Source organism: Chelonia mydas, chromosome 16 (genome assembly GCF_015237465.2).
Source record: "Chelonia mydas isolate rCheMyd1 chromosome 16, rCheMyd1.pri.v2, whole genome shotgun sequence".
Taxonomy (NCBI): domain Eukaryota; kingdom Metazoa; phylum Chordata; order Testudines; family Cheloniidae; genus Chelonia; species Chelonia mydas.
Genome location: NC_057857.1, coordinates 11,697,681 through 11,717,252, shown reverse-complemented (window position 1 = coordinate 11,717,252; position 19,572 = coordinate 11,697,681). Strand labels below are relative to the sequence as shown.

Sequence of the window (19,572 nt, the reverse complement as noted above, 5' to 3'; positions counted from 1 at the left end):
TGAACCAGCTGCTCCTGGAGGATTATTACAGGCCCCTCGGAAACATGTCTAGCTCAAGCTCCCTTGCACAAAGTGGGCGAAGAAAGAACTCACTTCTCTCCTCATATTTTATATACAGAGCTGAAGCAATTCATCCTCTGCAAGTACTGTGACATCAAGAGAGCTCTCCTCTGCCTGCAGATGCATGCAAGAGAGAACTTCTCCCCCAGAAAAACTCCCACCCTTTGGAGACCCTGTTTCCCAGAACTGCCTGAATGGTAGCAGCCTCCTTGGATGCCGGGAGAACAATCCCTTACCATTGTCTAGTGTGAACGTGTTGATTTTTCCAATGGAAACTGCCTAGATTTGCCTTTGTGGAGTGGGTCGCTCTTTCTGGGGTTTTAGAAACCTAAAGTAGGAACTATGTGCTTTCAAAGCAAAGAAGTGACATGCACGGTTCAAATTCAGCTAAGTCACAGACCCTGTTGTATTAATTTAGATGGAACAAAGAGGCCCCAAAAATCAAACATAACTCATAATCATAATGCCCCCAAACATAATCAGACTTATGTGTTAACATAACCCAGTCACTGTCCAATGCTAAATAGTGTTAAACAAGGTTCAGGGTTTAGAATACAGAGACCTCAGGCTGCGTGTACCATGCCAAACTCACCATTAAAAATCTTTATAACCTTTTATTAAAGATACAGAAAGAGAAGGAAAAGGAGCTAAAGCATTTGAAATGTATGTGATTAAATAAGGTTTTCTTTGTAACAGCATCCCTTGTTCTCTTCCCGTTTAGCTGGAGAGTTTTTAGACAGAAAAGCCCCCTTGTTTGACAATCTTTTAGATGGTATCAAAGATGGTAATAACTGTCCTTTTCGGGGAAAAAGTTTGTTGAAATGGGCTGGAGCTGTTGTTGTTCAAGTCCAATCCCCACTTCCTCAGAAGACAAAACCAGACAGACAGACACACAAGGGGAGAGGAGAGAACAGCAAAGATTGAAAATTCACCTTCTGTCTCTGGTGTTGACTTTCACCTGCAACCTCACTGCTGGAAAATATCCAGGACGAGCGTACAGTCTTATCAGCTACTCCGAGACCAGGCAAACTTGTCAGGCTGTTTAGGGCATTGCATTTAGCTGCGTTTCGGGTCACAGGCTCACAGCAGCGCAGAAAAATATGCAGTCTTGGCCAGCTGAGCCAAACTCTTATTAAACAGAAGAAAAAAAGGAGCCAGGAAAGAGAAGAAATAAGGTGAGGAAGGAAAAAGGACTCATGGGGTGTTGGTAGGGGAACAGGGACAAAGTCTCACATCCAAGGTGTTGGCTGGGATTTAGCAGGAGCTGGAGGAGGTGGCCGTGTCATTTGGCTGCCTCTCTATGGCCTGGTCTGGTCAAGACATCTTTCAGGATTAGGGTGAAGAAAGCCTGGGATCCCAGGAGATGGTAGCCATGAGGGTGAAGCTTGCTCCTTCCCGATCTCTCATCTTTCAGTCAGACAGCATCATGATAGCCAGCTTTTCCCTCTAAAGTCTCTTTTTGGGGACCCCAAAAGGGGAGGGATGGGTGGAATAGCCCATCCCCTCATTATTTTGTCCACCAACAAGCCTAATTTCTGACACACCAAATTTGTTTAATCGATTCTTGGTCTGACACTTTCTTATTTACCAGGCATTATCTTAACACAGTCCTTGAATTATATCAGTAGGCCTTTTTGTTTGGACTAATTCAGTCATTCCATCTCACTTTTGCACCTTTTCCCATCAACATTTGTTGTCCTAGTTTATTGTGACATTCCATGAACTTTCACTTACTCCTCCCAACTGAGTTCACAATTAGGGCAAATTGGCAGGCCCAATTATTTCAACAACCCCTGCCAGAGGGAGCGCACGCTTTAAGGAGACCAGGTGCTAGTGAAGGGACAGTAACATGGCCAAGCCTAAACACAGCTCCTACTTACATAGGGATCGCAGCTTTGACCTGCTCCACTGCCAAGTTATCTTCATGTAAGTTTCCTGCACTCTCCAGGGCACAATGCAGGGCTATTTTGGCAGATGCACAGGGTGAAGAGTGAGTGCTAGGAACCATCTGTGTTTGAAATCCAGATTGGAAAGAAAGACTCCTAGGGGGATTTTAGTTAGATCTAGTTATCAGCCACATTGCTGAACTCAAATCATCTCACATGTGGTTCTATTCCTATGCTGGGCCCTTCTTTAGACAATCTCCTGGTGGACTTGGACAGCCACAAGGTACTCCAGGACTGGCTGATTCAGGTCATTTCACATGGGCCTACACTGTGGGATAGGTCTCCTTTTTTACCTGGAGTAGCTCCATGCAATCTGAAGAGAGCGCTTGGAGCATTTATGAGTGACGATCAAGGATATAGCTTTTGTGATTGCCTGAGAGCCAGATTGCCTGGAGTCAGACGGAGTCCATCAACCGAAGCTCTCGCTGAAGATGTTCGAAGAGCCAGGAGTGGTGAACAATTGGAGAAAACAGTTGTGAAGTCATCTTTGCTGTCCAGACATTACAGATATTTGTCATGGGAGGAGAAAATTCTTATGAAGAAACTGGTGCCCTTTAAAAACCATGAGCACAAAATTATTCTCTGGAAAGGAGAAATGTCATCATTCAAGGTACTGGTCTTGAAGCAAATAACTCTTAGGAAGTGATGCCCCTCTCTTTGATTCACAACTGGACAGACTCTCCCCTCAGTTGCTTTAATGAAGTGCCAGTTTGTGGGAATACAGAGGAGGTGTGTGGTTCTAAAGGTCCTTCATACACCAGAAATTGTATCTTTTCAAAGAACAATTGGGAAGGGAGAGGAAGGAGTAGGGAAGAGAGAAGCAAACTGAAGGCTGCACCCTTAGCAACCCAAAGCCAGCATTTGAAAGAAATGCCTTTCTGCACTGGAAGCAAGGCCAATCAAGATGGCTCACAATAGGACCAGGATGAAGTCCATCATTTGTGCTGGCACGCACAGTAACGTCCTTTGGTTTCCCATAACTTCCAAAAAGCTTCCTCTCTTGTGGTTAACGGTACTGGCTGGACCTCAGGAGACCTGGGTTCAGTTCTTCTGTAACCCTAGGCGAGTCCTTGTACTGCAGTTCCCTATCTATAAAATGGGGATAATTACACTGTCTTTCTCCCATGCTCTGTCTGTCTGGTCTATTTAGATTGTAAGCTTTTTGGGACAAGGACTGTCCCTTACTGTGTGTTGTGCAGCGCCTAGCATAATGCAGCCCCAATCTCAGTTGAGCCGTCTGCGTGCTACTGTCATACAATGAACGATTACCCCAAGGCATGAGGAGATATTTGTAACTGCTCATAATCTGCACGGCAGATTTCACAGCTAGCCATCAGCGAAGAGGACTCTGTTTCGAACAAATGTCATCTTAACAATAATAAAAAAGCTTGTCACTTCTTGTGTATTGAGGGAAATGACTCCAAACAAAATCACAGCCCTAAAAAAGTAAAAGGAAAAGTGCCAATCCAAGAGCAGAGAGAGCACGTAGGGCATATGCTCACTTCAGCGCACAAAGGTTTGTGGGTAAAATACCACCCTCTGTTAAACCAGCTCATGCCCTGCTGAAGTCAATGAGGGTGTAACAGAGGGCAGATTTGAGCTATGTGTTTGTGAGAGGAGGGTAGTTGCATGAAGGAGTACCCTGCCGTTTGGGAATGTAATAATTTCACTGTCCAGGAACCAGGCATCCTTCCTTGATCAAACAATTTAGTTTCCTGGCATTGCTGGTTAGAGGGTCTGTTTTTAAGGAAGAAAACAGACTCCTACCAGGAATAAATGCATGATCCTATCTTTAAAGAAACAGACTGGTAAATGTCACCAAAAGGAGAAGTCACAGAGGACACGCAGGGCTAAATTCTCAAGGACTCCCTTGTGCCTAAAAAAGTTATATACCTGAAATTATCACCTCCACTTCCTCATCCCACTTTGGCACCTCCCCCCAGAGTTCCTCTCCCCCATAAAAAGAAGAGTCACATCCCCCTGAGTATCCCTCACAAGAGGAGGAGGAAGAAGAAAAATGGTGTGTGACTGCAGTGCCCTGAAAGGGTTAAAGCCCTCAGAAGCCAAAGCTCCATTTGTTTTCATACTTACAATGAGTCCATGAACTCCAGGAGGACCCAGGGCTCCCAATTCTCCCTAAAAGGAAAGAGACCAACACCGTTACAGACTCTTTTTAGACAAACAGAGGCTGAAAAGTGGCTCAGTGTTTCAAGGTCTTGAAGGAAAAGACCAGCCTCCCCCTTGCACCCGCCCCCCCATTCCAACAGCCTGAGCAATCTAGAGCTTCCATCTTCAGAAAGCATGTTAATGAAGGAGGGCAGACCCTCAGACAGAAGGCTACTTGTTGTTCTCCTGCAGTCCCCGCAGTTATGCGCTGAGATTGGCTTCCCCTCCTAGGAGCAGGCAGGATAAAGGGAGTGTTTCACTGGGTGTTTGAGGGGGAGGGGCAGGAGAAGGGAGGACAGGGAAAGGGTGGCAGATGAGAAGGGAAAGGAAAACCGGGGAGGAAGGGAACTGGACAGAGAGGATGGGATGGAAGGGGGGGCAGCCAGGGAAAAGGAAGGAGGGAAGGGGAGTTAAAAGGGATGAGCAGAGCTTGGTGGGAAGGATATGGGAGCAGCTCCTTTAGCACTGGGGAGCGCAGGCAGGGAGGCGAGTGGTTACAGGCCGCGACGTCTAATAGGGTGTGAAGGCACGACTCGGGCTGGGAGATCTGGGTTCCATCCCCAGCTCTGCCACCAGCTTCCTGAGTTACGTCAGGCAAGTCATGGCACCTCTGTGACTCAGTTTGCCCCTCTGTAAAATGGAAACAATCGTGCAACGAAATCGGTCACAAAAGACCACCTGGAAGAAAACAGGGTTGCAATCTGGGCACATTTTGGGGCTGTCTCCAGTGAGGAGGTTGCTACTAAGAAGCATGATCTCTTGTGCATGCAGGGCTAAGTAGTTGCTGCATGGGGGCCCGCAGACGAGAAGAGGAGTGGGACTGGGCACAGCATGTAGCACCTCCCGTTGCAGGTGGGGGTCAACACTGCTGACTACTGGAAAGGGCAGGACAGGGCTGCTCTAGAGACAGTCCAGTACTGGCAGTCTCTGCATGGAGGTGTCAGGGAAGGAGGGAAAGGGACTCCTTTCAACTCCTCTTCCCTTGCTTCATGCAGCTGCTGACCCCAATCTAGTCCACAGTGTTTTGTAACTCTTCATTTCCAGAAAGGAAATGGGCTTTGCTTGCAGCAGCTTCTCCAAAGGGAGGCTGGCCTTGCACCCAGAGCATTTTAGCAGGAATCCCTTTAGGATTCTGCTATCGCTTCCCAGACACTCGTTTGTAATAACACGGTGGAAAGCAGCACCCATTACTGGCTGGGTGCTAGGGATGGTATTCTCTAGTAGATCCAGCCTATTCAGAGGGAGCAAGTAATCAGCAATAAAGTCAGATGCAAACATTGTTGTAAGAGATGCCGCCCTCCCTAGCACACCTCAGAGGCAGACGCAGGCACACACAGAGGTGGTATTGTTATAGAAGATATGGTTGATAGTTTCAAATAGGCAATCGGCAGTAAACTATGCATTTTGGTGTGACTGTGCCAAAACAACAGGATTCCCTATTCACTCTGTGCCCTCTACTCTTTATCATCCACTGTGGATGCCCTGTGTGCAGGTAACCTTGGAAAGAGCCAGCTACTCTTACTGGACTCTCAGTAACAGAGCCAACCATTTAGCAAAACAGAGACGCTGACTAGGTTTGTGGTTAAGGCACTGGGCTGGCGCTCAGGAGATATGGGCTCAATTCCCAGCTCCACCATGCAGTTGCCAGGGGACAGATTTTTAAAGGCATTTAGGCACCTAAAGCAGCAGACAGGCACTTCTGAAAAATCTCACTCAGCACTTAAGCAGATTAGGTGCCTAACTCCCATTGGAATCATGTAGTGCTCAAAAGCTTGTCTCTTTCACCAACAGAAGTCAGTCCAATAAAAGATATGACCTTCCCTGCCTTGGACCTTTAGGTGCATAAATACCTTTGAAAATCTGGCCCTTTGTAACTTTGGGCAAGATACTTAAACCCCCTGTGCCTCAGTTCTCCATCTGAAAATGGGAATAACACTTCAATTCTGCTGCAAATATTTAGACTGTAAATCTTTAGGTCTTACAATGCACATGTACAGACTTTAGCACAATCCCTGTAGCCTCTAGCAGCTACTCTCATACAAAAATAGTAATATACTCCTTCCACATTGCAATTTTTTATATAATCTGTGTTGGATCAGATACACCAACTCTAGATAGGCTATCAAAGAAAGTAGACAGAATTACCCAGGCTATGATGTGCGCGCGGTGGAAGCCGTTTTTACATAGTTCCATATAGTAAAACTCCCTTTTATTGTAAAATTAAGAGAAAATCCTAAATGGTTTCCAATACAGTGCAAGGTGCCAATTACTTTTCTGCTTACTGTGAGCTTGTTTGGTGGAGAAAGTGAACTTTGTTGAAAGAAGGACCTACCTGCCTGCTTAAGTGTACTGATCTATTCTGAGGAAGGAAATGTGTTTATTTTACGGAAAATGGAGAAAAGGACTTTTTCACATACACACACACTAATCCCAACCAACCTAAAATTGGTTTTCATGGTAAATTCCTTTCCTGCATACTTTGGACATCTGTTAAAGCTTTGTTCTCTTGGGTGGGATTTCAGGATCATTGGAGCTTCTGGGATAAGGTCTCCTTTAAAAGTTCAGTAGCCATAGCCCTTTTTGCCTGGTTCAGTTACAAGATGAAAGATACTCGATATTATCCAGCCAGGGAATAGAAGTACGACCTCATTTTCTGGATTCCTGATGAATTCTATGTCCCCTGCTGTAAGGGATGGGGGGTTTAATTTTTATTCTATGCTCCTTGTTACTGGTGTGACCGATTGGATACCCGAGCTATATCACAGTGAGTATACCTCAGGAGAAGGGGCACTTTAGTGTCCAGGGACTGAGTGAGGCTGGAGCCAATTGTCAAAACATACCACAAGGTTTTCCTGCTTGGGAAGGAGAGGGGGTGGTGGGTTAGTCACGCATGCCAGCCTTTCCCTGCCCTAGGAAAGGAAAGCAGAGGTTTCACTGGTGCCTTGGCTGCATCAACCTTTATCTTTTCTGGCTAGGTTATCCACAACAATAGCGTGACCACTAACAGTTCCCCAGATTTATTATCATTTCCTGCTTATGAGAGAGAGAGGTGCATAGCCTGGAAATCCGACTCCATGCTCTCCTGTGGTGCTTGACTCTAGCCCTGGGTCAGGAGATAGATGAGGCGAGCTAATCATTGTTTCCCACGTCCAGTTCCTATGATTTTACAACTCATTTAAATGGCCAGAGATCAGGGGAGTGGGGGATATGGAATGTGATGGCTTAACAGTTCTCAGGAAGCTGGCAGGAGGAGACTTGTGGTAGACTAGCTCCTTTCACTGTATGAGATGAATGGAAAGAGGATGAGACGCAGACTGCGCCAGTCATTCCCGTGCAGCAGCAGAGAAAGGAACAGTACAGTATGGTACAGATGCTGAGGCAGCTCAGTGGATCAGACACAGGAAGGGGCAGCTCAGGACCCATAGCTGCCTGCCTGTGATTTAGCCACATGTTTCACCTAGCGAACGTGGCGTATTTGTGTGTTCCACACGCAGACTTTCTGGAATTTTTCTGTGACTCTGCTCGTGACCTCATGAACCTCCCTTCAAATAAGCCAAAACATTCTGTTTTCATTCCGTAATCTCTGAGGCACATTAATATTTAAAGGCCGTTGATAAGATGAAAGCAGAGTGATCCTTCTGGATGAATTAAATGGAGAGGACATTTACTTTCCTAGGATCTCTCTAATACTTTGGGAGTTGGCATTCAGCAGCTTTTAAACACATCTTCAGAATGGGCCTTCGATGTCTTGGAAATTTAAAAGTGTGTTCTTGGAAAAGAGAAAATCTCTCTGAACATACATCAGGAGCTCAGACCTTCCTAAAGGACTGGTTGTCTTAAAGGATTGGTAATATCTATAGCCTTTCATTGCTAGGTCATTGACTCAAACCTAGCCCATGTAGGAGTTGCTAGAGCTCACTGAACAGTGGGGGAAAAAATTCCAAGAATACTTTTTAGGAATCAAAAACATTGAATCAACTGCGTTCGGGACTCTTATGTTTTCACTTTGCACTAAAGCTGGAGCAATCAAGCCTGACTAGCAGAAAATGCTTGCAGAAACTGAATTTTATGCTGAATGGAAATTTCAAAATGTGCGCTTTAAGGGTTACTTATACAAATCATCCAATCAGGGAACAGAAACAATACCAGTGACTTGTGTAAATAACCAGTGCAGTGTGTATTTGAAAGATTGACCAAGAACTGTTCATAAACAAATCGGAAGGAGAACTGGCAAAGACATCCATGAATAACTAATACTTTTGAGAAAGTCTGCAATCTGCTAGGAAATATGTTGTGAGCAGGAAAAAAAGCGGTGAATACCTTATTTCTTATGAATTATTTTGCTCTGCTCGAACAGTGATTAAATAGTACCAACATCCAGTTGTTCAGTGGCCTATGTGAAATGAATTGGTGATCTCAGTCCAATTTCAGCAGGACAAGACCACTTCTTAAAAACCCAGTAAGGGTAATTTGAAAATATAGGAGAGACCAAGAACTGAATGGTCTGGAGACACTTGCTCCAGGTCAGAGCTGGGCATAAGAGTAGGGAGGTGTGAAGTCATTTCCTGTGCAGTATCTGGTCCATAGATAGAAGCTCCAGAGCTAGCAATTTGGCACCTTTGAACCGGTATTTAAAATTCACTTTAAAAGAGAGAGGATCTTAGAGCTTCCTCCAAGTACTCTAGACACACATTTATTAATGATCCGACGGCCGGAGACATGTGGCAGCGTGTTAGCTCATTTACCAGCATCAGGCAAATGAGATGCAATAGAAAGGAGGTTGTTAGAAGAACAACCCCTTGCACTTGTAGTACAAGCTTAGGAGAATCAGTGCTGCTGAATGCCTGCCCTGATACTCCAAGGACAGAACAGATAACAATGGGCATGTACCATTTTCTGAAACAGTTTAGCAAACCAATTGCCTGCTTCATATCTCTGCTGTTAAACATACAGCCTTCCAGAACCCCCAAGCTGTTCCCACAAGCAGCAATGGCCAAGTGAAACCAGATCAAATGAGGAACCTGGAATTTTAAAATGAGAGAAACCAGGAGTGGCTGTAAAAGCCAAAATGTCACTTGCCAGTTTGGGGCCAATTTTCCTTGGAGGCCTATATAGGCCCTGATCCCAAGATCAAAGGGAGTCTCTCTCTTGACTCAGTGACTTTAGCGAGCTTCAGATCAGGCCCAGAGAGCACAAACTGTTACGGAGGATAATATTGACAGTTGCATGTCAAGTCGGTTAAGAGCAGTGATGAGCTGCCAAAATCTTAACAAGTTCCCGCCTCACCCCTCGAGGGGGTCGTTGCCCACCCCCACCCCCTGGGACTCCTGCCCCATCCAACCCCCCCGCGTTCCTTGATGTCCCCCCCCCCAGACTCCTGCCCCATCCACCCCCCTCCCCTGTCCCCTGACTGCCCCCAGAACCGGGCAGGAGGGTCTCGTGGGCCACTGTAGTGGGTGCCCACCCCACCCCTAAGAGCCAGAGGCACCTGCCGGGGGGCGAGGTGGGGAGTCCCGGCGCTGCTTACCTGGGGCAGCTCCCAGGAAGCATCTGGCAGGTCCCTCTGGCTCCTAGGGGCGGGGGAGCGGCTGCTCCCCCACTGATCACATCAAAAGTGGCGCCTTAGGCACCGACTCCCTAGGTGCTCTGGGGCTGGAGCACCCACAGGGAGAATTTGGTGTGTGCAGAGCACCCACCGGCAGCTCCCCGCCCCGCACCCGGCCCCAGCTCATCTCCACCTCCTCCCCTAAACGCACCGCCCTGCTCTGCTTCTCCGCGCCCCCCCACCCCACCCCACCCCGGCTTCCCGCAAATCAGCTGTTCGGCGGGAAGCAGGGGAGGACTGAGAAGCAGGCCACGGCTTCACACTCAGGCCGAGGGTGGCAGAGGTGAGCTGGGGCGGGGAGCAGTCCCCCCCCCCCGGGGTTACCTGCTGCAACGCAGGCGGCCCTCCTCGCCCCCCCCAGAGCTCACCTCCGCTCTGCCTCCCTGGGCCTGAGCGGGAAGCCGCCGCTTGCTTCTCAGCCCGCCCCGGCTTCCCATGCGAACAGCTGATTCGCGGGAAGCCGCGGGGCGGGGGGGGGGGGGGGGGCAGGGGTGGAGAAGCAGAGTGGGGCGGCGCGTTCAGGGGAGGAGGCGGAGTGGAGGTGAGGTGAGCTGGGGCCGGGGCTGGGGCGGGGAGCTGCCGGTGGGTGCTCTGCACCCACCAAATTTTCCCCGTGGGTGCTCCAGGGCTGGAGCACCTGTGGAGTCGGTTCCTAAGGCGCCACTTTTGGCCAGTTAAATTTAGAAGCCCTTTTAGAACCGGTTGTCCCTCGCGAACAACCAGTTCTAAAAGGGCTTCTAAATTTAACAACTGGTTCTAGTGAACCGGTGCAAACTGGCTCCAGTTCAGCACTAGTTAAGAGCAACATCATTCCTCACACCCACGCTAAGTTCCCTACAATTATATCCCTATGGGAAGAAAGTGCTCCACAGGACTGGGGTGCAGGAGAAGCGATGGAGGGGGCAGAGAGGGAAATGGGATGCAGATGGCACTACAATGACCTCTTAACTGAAACACTGGAACTAGCAGTTTATGTAAGAGATGGAAGGGCTTTTCAGAGGGATCTAAAACAACAGACTGACAGCTGCCTGTGAACTCCCAAGACAGCTTCAGCAGAGAGCTTCCTTCAGATTCTAGGCACAAAGCACAACATAGTACAACAGGGTGTAAAATGGAGCAGCAAGAGAGAAGCAAAAAGTCTACTGAAGACTTTGCAACTTACTGGGTTCCCATCTATGCCTGGAGGTCCTCGTTCACCAAAATCGCCAGGAAAACCCTGAGATTGGGAGGCAAATACAAACAAATGTTGGTTATTGGCACATACTGAGAAAAGAAAACAGACAACTTAATGCGACTCCTGTTTTGCTCAGAGCGGTGTTTTGAAAGCCAGCAGGTTACAAAGCAGGTCTGAGCACAGACAGACTGCCACTTGTGGTGCCTGAAGTTAAAGATTATGATTAAAAAGACTCCCAACACCTCCAACATACTGGAGGAGCACTATATGGCCATGTGGACGAGAACAAGGTTTGAGTCTGTCCAGAGGCCAGCAGGAGGTGCTAAAGAGACAGACCACATCTGCAGCATGCTTTGCATCACTCAGCCATGAGCCGTAATACATTCAAGCAGTAAGAGTCCCAAAAGGTAGAAATCAGAGGAGAAAACAGAGAAGACTGTAGCCTTGACCATAATGTGAAAAACACCTAGGTGTCAGCAGTGGGAATGCAATAGGGGTCAGCAATGAGATAGCCAAGGACAAACCAATTCGTAAGCCGTGGTTAAAACCTGCACAGTTGTTGACCGTGGTTTGGCCTTGTCTATTCTTGCAGCTAAAACCATATCTATCACTGGATCAGCGGCATCCATTGGTAACCCCCTTTATCAGCAACAGAAAAATATCACAGCTTAGACAAGGCATTGGAGGCTCCAATGAGGACAAAAGGTATGTGTTGATTTCCCCCACACACACACTTTTGCCTCTTGCATAAGTTGCTGACAGCTTGTGGAGAAGCACCAGCAGTGCTACAGAAAGTCTGAGTCAGGCACCGAATGCCAGCTTTCATTCTGTTTTAAAATTGGGTCACAGCAATCTAAAGAGAAGCTTTGCTGCTTATAGCTGAAGTCTTTACTGGAATATAGGCAGAGAGAGGAAAAAGAGGGTATTAAACCAGAAAGCCAGAAGCTGCCTGTCACATTAACATTTCTAGAGCCCCGCAAAGTGCACTGTGTATGTCAAAGAAGAAACACCCTGAAGACCTGTAATTTTGTGTAGATGTGAAGTGATAATGAGGGTAACGAACAGAAGCTGGGGGATCCGATGCTGCCCGTGACACTGAGGGAATGTTCACACTGCAGCTGGGAGCATGCTGCCCCACGTGGGTAGACAGGCTACCTCTGTTCAAGCTGGTGCTCTAACCATGGCAGGGTAGCACAAGTGCCAGCTTAGTTAGCGACATGAGTACACACCCATCCAGACCCTCTGGGTGTGTATTCTGGCAGTTTACCCAAGCTGCCGCTCATGCTACCCCCCACGACACAGCTATGTTTAGCTCGAGCAGCTACAGTGCTTGCTCAACCAGAGCTAGCTCGCCTGTCTGTCTGTGTCGGGAAGTGCGCTACGAGCTGCAGTGTAGACGTACCCGGAGAGAGCTCACCTACCGGCCAGTTGGTAGATCAGGGAATACAAAGTTAGATCAAAGACATATCCCCCCAGCAATACTGACTGCATACAGCATGGCCAGAAAGGCTTGAGCTTTCAGAAGGCTGGACAGAGCAGAAAAAGTCCAATCTTACCCCCCAAGACAGGGGTGGTTTTCCTTTAAAATACAGTGGGATTTGAATTTTTCTGATCATTGATTGTACAAGCTCTTTGGATCAGCTGAGAGTCCCAAAAGCAGCTTCCCTTTAGGGCTGACGAAGGGGCTCCCTGACTTATACCAATCAGCGTGGCTTTCAGTGGAAAGGGTCGGTCTGGAAAGAGTTTTCATTGGTATTTACAGAAGGCAGGAAAGAATTCTGCACCTTTCGAGTGATGTTTGACTGCAGGAAAAGAAAGTGACAGCTTGCGGCAATGCCAATTAGAGCTTGACTGACCCTCCTTGGCTTGAACTATTTAGAGCAGAGGTGGGCCACATCAGGCCCACGGGATCGTCCTGCCCGGCCCTTGAGCTCCCGGCTGGGGAAGCTAGCCCCACGCCCCTCCCCCGCAGCCTCAGTGTGCCAAGCCACCAGCGCGGGAGGGGGCTGCACTGCGGGGGCAGGGGAGAGCAGGGAGGGAGGCTCACCTGCAGCCTCCAGGGAGCAGGCGGGCAGTGCGGGTGGCGGGAGCATGGCGAACGTGGGCGGAGGACTCAGGAGGAGCACCGGGCGGCCACGCAGCCGGCTGGAGAGAAGCGGCACTTTGAAGGGGAAACCACTGCCTCTCTCCGGCTGCCCCTGCTCCTCCTGCGTCCTCCGCCCATGTTCGCAGGGCTGCATTCTGAAAGGGGCTTTAGGGGGGGGTTGGACAGGGGGTGGGGTCCTGGGGGGCCTGTCGGGGGGCGGGGGTGTGGATAGGGGTCGGGGCAGTCAGGGAGCAGGGGGGGTTGGATAGGGGGTGGTGTCCCGGGGGGGGCAGTTAGGGGCAATGGGTCCCAGGAGGGGGTGGTCAGGGGACAGGGAGCAGGGGGGTTAGATGGGTGGGGAGTTCTTAGGGGGGCAGTCAGGAGCCGGGAAGTGAGAGGGGATGGGGGCCAGGCTGTTTGGGGAGGCACAGCCTTCCCTACCCAGCCCTCCATACAGTTTTGGAACCCCGATGTGGCCCTCAGGCCAAAAAGTTTGCCCACCCCTGATTTAGAAGAACTTGGGTCCTGTTTGAGATGGCAACTGAGCTTCTCTGCACATCTGGCCCAGGAAGCTCACTGTGCACAGCAATCACTCGGGTTCAACGATCAAATGCGGAGTCGTGCAAATCTCGCCAAATGCAGCTCAGTGGCAATAATGCAGAGGAGAAGGAAGCTGGACACTGTAAAGGCTGGGACTGGTCTTCCGCTGCTCATGTTAGCAATCGCTGCTGAGACATGGGGTATCGCGTGCCCCTGCTGGCCATTCTCTAGAGACGCAATCCCTCTTTATACTGCTGGAAGAAGCCAATTACTTTAGCTACCCTTGTTTGGGGACCTGCCCCTTCTCTCCCTAGGCCAGAAACTGAAGAGATGTGGTGGGAAAGGAACAATAGCCACAATTGAAAATACAGGTGCGTCTCCCCTTTCATGACTCAGCTTTCAGGGCTCTGTTCACCCCTGAGCAGAGCATAAGCACAAGGCCTAAACACTCAAATCTTCAAAATAGGCCATAAGTGGTGCATAGGCCTTTGTATTTCACCCTCTGAATTCCCTCCCTCCAAGTTAAGAAGTTGCCTGGAAGATAATTTACTTAGGGTTTGACCCTGTCAAGTGCTGAGTGCCCTTGACTCTCACTGACCTAATGGCAGCTGAGGAAATCAGCTCCTACAGGATCAGACCTGAAATTCTTTTCCCTGTAGTTTCTTTAAAAGCCAATATGGTACATTCATTTCAACGGAGGTAATTCTGCCTGCTAGAGGAAAAATCAGAATGGCTGTATCCTGGGGGGATCAAACGTTGTATTTAAGAGTACAGCAATTCTCATGTTCCTTTAGTAGAAAATATCTTATGGAGAGAGATGTGACATCCCCAGTACCCTGTCTCCAATATCATATGTTCCTAAGGAAGTCACAAGCCTATCCTTAATGAATCTATTGCAACATTATCATACAGAAGGAAAATTTCTTCCTCACCCCAGATTTTGCTCGAAAGCATGAAGAATGATGGATCTTACCACGTGTAGCCTATCTAGCACAAATGCATGTGTTGTTTGTATCTATATCAAAAGGACAATTCCTGGTTATGAATCTTACTAAATAAATTGCTTCTACGGGAATAACATGAGGCAGTGAGTTCCAAAGGTTAGTTACAGATGCCTAAAAGAAAAAAAACTGACTTATTTTTGATTGTTTTTTACATTTGTCTTTTAAGATTCACTGAGCGCTTCCTCATTCTTGTCATATGGTGAGGGTAACTTGGAGCTCTCAATTGGCTCTCTTTACCAGTATTTTATTATTTGTATTACAATGGAGCCTAAAGGCCTGAATGAGATCAGGACCCCATTGTATGAGGTATTGTACATACATAAAGTAGCAGAGTCCACATCCCAAATAATTTATAATCTAAATGGACAACACAGAGGGTAGGAGAAAGAAAGGATTATTGGTTCAATTTTACAGATGGGGAACTCAGGCAGAGAGGGATAAGTAATTTGTCCATGGTCACACGGTTAGTCTGTGGCTGAGCCAAGAATTGAACCCAGTCCTTCCAAATCCTAGTCCAGTGCCTTACCCTTAACACGGACATCTTCACTCTGATACTCTGCATATCTCCTAATATTCGCCTCTCTTTTCCAAACTTTTAAATCTCTCCATTCACAGAATCCCCCCTGTCCCCACCCATGGTACACTTCAACTCCAGTTAGCTGCCCGTCCCTGCCAGGTTCTTTCTGAAATGCGGGGACCAAGATGAACAGAACTTTCATAGTGAAGACCCCCTGCATCAGTTTACACAATAATATTTTCAGTATTACTTGCTTTCTCCATCTTAAGACAGCCTTAATGTCTTGTCCACCACAGCCCATTCTGCAAATACCTAACTCAAGGATACTCAGACCTCAAAGGAGCCACAGTAGTGTGAATTCAGTTTCATTTACTAAGTACTATTCCTATTTAAACAGTATGACGGGAAATATTTCGTTTATATTATATAATTCTCACAGCAAAGAAGTTAATAACTTAGTGCAAGTTGTTAACTTAATTGATTAACAACAACAGTACAAGCATCCTGATTGGTTAATAACTTAGACTGGTTAATAATTAAATCCCACAGTGTTTTAATATCAGGAGCTGCAAAGAGCCACAGGAGACATGTTAAAGAGCCACGTGTGGCTTGCAAGCCACTGTCTGTCTGCCTCCACTGAACTGAACGGCCGACAGTAAGTCTTTCCCTCAGAGGCTAGAATTTATTCGTAACCCTTTCTCCAGCAAGAGCAGTAAATGGCTCTAAGTTACACTGGCGTTACAAACCAATGAGCTGCCCAGAGTTGTGTGTGTCACACAGCACAAACTATGGCTATGTCTATGTAATGGGGAATATAGTGCCATAGCTATGGCACCATAGCTATGCTGCCCTAACCCCATAGTGTAGAAGTAGCCTACTGTGTGACAGAAGGGGTTTTCCTGTCGCTGTAGGAACACCTCCTGTCTGAGTGACGGTAGCTGGAAAGAATTCTTCCATCGACCAAGCTGCATACACACCGGGGGTTAGGGCAGCACAGCTACGGCACACAGCACTCTGGATTTTTCACACCCGTAAGCACTGTAGGTATGTCGACTTAAATTTTAAGCACAAACCAGACCTATGCACAGATTGACTCTTTACTTCCATAAACACCAAATGCTTTTGGTACAAGATCAGTTTCACAATAGAAGAGCCAAAGTCCATCATCAGAGCAATAAGATCTAACTTTTCTTTTCCTTTTTTGGTCTGCCTCTCCCTGCCAATGAGGGCTCAAGTATAGGGGTACGCAGTAGTCACTACGTCAAGCACAAGTGTGTCTTCAAGGAGAAAGAAGTTGTGTTTAAGATAATTTTTGGCTGGACTCTTCTCTAGTTTTGAGCTCCACTCAGCACAGGGGTGTGTGAGGTGTGTCAGGGAGCCAACTGCAGCTCACTGATTCGGTGCTGGATCAAGTTAGAGTAGCCTATGGGCTGCTCTAAATTACACCAATGGTGTAAAAGTCCTACAAGACAATTGGAGGATTAATACAGCAGAGTTTTGCCATGCCTCCTACCTGCCCCACTCCTTTCCTCCTCTGGTACACCTTTTGCAATGGGGCAGGGCAGAGGCAGCTGGTGCAGGAGCCAGGTCCACCAGCTTTATGCCAACAGAGAGATCCCCTCTGCTAAGGGAGTTCTCCACAGTGAGACTCTTAGTGCCACTCAGGCAAGAGCCTAATGGAGCATCTGGCCCCTTGATTTTGTGATTATATCTAGGGCTTAAGCAGAAAGGATCAAGTTATTCAAAACAACCGTCCCCTGCCGCATGCACAGATACCATGGTAATGGACGCCAATATGGAGAACCTAGACAGACAGACACACACGCTGTGAGGAGGCTTTCAAATAAGAAGTCACTATAGAGCTCCCTTAATCCACCTATCTGGCTCCAACAGACGAAGTCTGACTGGGAGTCTGCTATGCAGTGGGTGATATTATTGTGTTCTGTGAACTGCTAGATGACAGCATGGGGCGGGAGAGGGAGGGGGAGAGAGAGAGATTCCCTCCGGTTCAGCAGAGAGGAACCTCTTTGTGTACACATTCCACTGCTGGCTTGTCTCAGAGAGAAACAGATCGGGGACGGGAAGAGCTTTGAAGAAAGTGAAAGTCAGGCTCAGAATGCTGGTTCAGCTCATTTTATCTGACACAAGACTGGCAGACACTAAGAGAATAAAAAATGGGCTTTGGTAAGATCCTTGGAAGCCAGAACATGATGGCATAGCAGTCCTTTCCAAGCAGTGTCTCGCTTTCTCTCTCTCACACCCTCTCTCTCGCCCCAGAGATTTTTGGTAGTTTAATTGCTGGCACTCTGCACAGCTGCACCCAACCAGCTCCACTGAATGCTATGGACAGAGGCTCCTTTGGAAAGATGAATCTGAAGAAAGCAAAATATGATGGCCAATAGCAGCATGCCATTTGGAAACTCCATCAGTGAAACTGACATGAGTGAGACTCGGATAGTAGCACACCAATAGCAAAAAATGCAGACACGCCTGAAAATAAGACATCACCAGAGATTCACTTATCTTCCAAGGGTTTGCACCGGAGACCGGAGCAGTTAACACCCAGGGATCAAATTCTGCCCCCAATTAAGTCAATGGGAGTTTTGCCATTGACTTCAGTGGAGCCAAGATTTCCCCCTCTGCTGTACCAATCATCTGCAGCGTTCAGTTCATGCTAGTGAGGGTGTAAAAACTTGGTTGGGGTCAGGTTTCAGATTTTACGGGAATCATTGCAAAAGGGAAAGTTGTGCGCCTTTCCAACTAGGCACTGCGTCGCCTAAGCCTGCACACAGGCCTGGCCAAGAAGCTGTGGTGAATGCCTGCTGGAAGCAGCTTTCTGATGTCTGCAGACATAATAAGTAAATAAAGGGCATTCTTAAAAAAAGCAAAAAACAGGAAAAACCAAAACTCTGCTACATGCTGAACCAATAAGGCTAAAACAGGGAAAACTCGTTGCTTGATCAATAAAACGATATTGCCTTTGAATATTCTTTTGTTTACAATTCTACAACTAGCGAAGGATGATAAGAATGCTCATAGAAATGACACTGTAGCTACGCTGCTGCATATTCCATAGTGATAACTCTCCACACTCTAGTAACAGCACTCTGACTTCTGCTGGTATGTCTACACTGCAGCCGGGAGGTGTGATTGCAGCATGTGTAGACGTACCAGAGTTAGCACTGATCTAGCTAGATCAGAGCTAGCTTGAGTAACAATAGTACTGAAGCCACGGCAGCATCGGCATCAGCTGCTCAAGCATGTACCCAGGATCCTGCATGAGCAGGGCTAGCCCATGCTGCCCCATGGCTTTGCTGCTACTGTTACTCGAGCTATCTTTGATCTACATGTGCTGCAATCACACCTCCCAACTGCAATGTAGACATGCCCCAAGAGAAAAGCACTACAGCAGTAGTTCTCAAAGTGACCCCTGGGCAACAAGAGGAAGGATGGTTCAATGGTTAGGGTGCTCGTCTGGGACTTGGTCAACTCTAGGTTCAAGTCCTTGCCAACCACAGACATCCTGTGTGACCTTGGGCAACTCACTAAAGGCTTGTCTACACAGGGAATTATTAACAATTATACTGGTATCATTAAACTGATTTGATATATACAGCTGTATTGGTCTGAGTATTTTGTGGACAATCTTTTTTTTTTTTTTTTGGTTTAGTTTATGCCCCTTCCAGAACAAGATAAAATAAACCAGAAAAAGGCACAAGAGAGTGTCCACATGGGGAGTTATACCCATATAATTTCAATGATTTCAATTTACACCTTAATTTATAGCAGTGTAACTTTGACAAGCACTTAGTCTCTTTGGACCTCAGTACCCCATCTGTACAATGGGATAACAGCACAACCCTCCCTTGCTGTGAGGATCAATGAGTTAAAGAATGTGAGGTGCTCAAATACTGTGGTGATGGGGACCATATATGGTAAAAAGACAGAACGGGGGTGTTGGGTAGTAAGTATCACATTGGTGTCCAGAGAGTTAGGTAAAGGTTAAAGCCCCTTTGTTATTCTGCCTTTCCCCAGCCTGGGGGAAAATAGGGCCAAAATGCCAATAAATTAAGAACTGAAACGCAAAACAGGGTTGTCAACATTAACAGCTAGAATAGTAGGTTCAAGACAACACTCACTACCCTTGGCCTGGTCTCCCCTTTGCCTAAATTCTGCAGCTTATGCCAATAGTGCTCAACCTTTCCAGACTACCGTACCCCTTTCAGGAGTCAGATTTGTCTTGCGTTTCACCTCACTTAAGAGCTACTTGCTTACAAAAATCAGACAAAAAATACAAAAAAGTGTCACAGCACACTATTACTGAAAAATTGCTGCTTTCTCATTTTTGCCATATAATTATAAATCAATTGGAAAATAAATATTGTACTTACATCAGCATATAGCATATAGAGCAGTATAAACAAGTCATTGTCTGTAGGAAATTTTAATTTGTACTGACTTTGTTCGTGCTTTT

At 47.3% G+C, this 19,572-nt stretch overlaps 1 protein-coding gene across 6 annotated transcripts in view; it reads right to left on the bottom strand.

Moving 5' to 3' along the window:
* Positions 1-19,572, bottom strand: part of LOC102932197 (collagen alpha-1(XXVII) chain B) — a 299,945-nt gene that overhangs the window by 124,095 nt on the left and 156,278 nt on the right. For all 6 annotated transcript variants that reach the window (XR_006286160.1, XM_043530414.1, XM_043530416.1 and 3 more), the window contains 2 exons: positions 10,940-10,993; positions 4,098-4,142 (listed from right to left, as the gene is read on the bottom strand). Coding sequence is in view for 5 of the 6 variants with exons in the window: in XM_043530414.1 (XP_043386349.1) it covers positions 4,098-4,142; positions 10,940-10,993 (99 nt within the window). In the remaining variant the exon portion in view is untranslated. The remainder of the gene's footprint in view (positions 1-4,097; positions 4,143-10,939; positions 10,994-19,572) is intronic.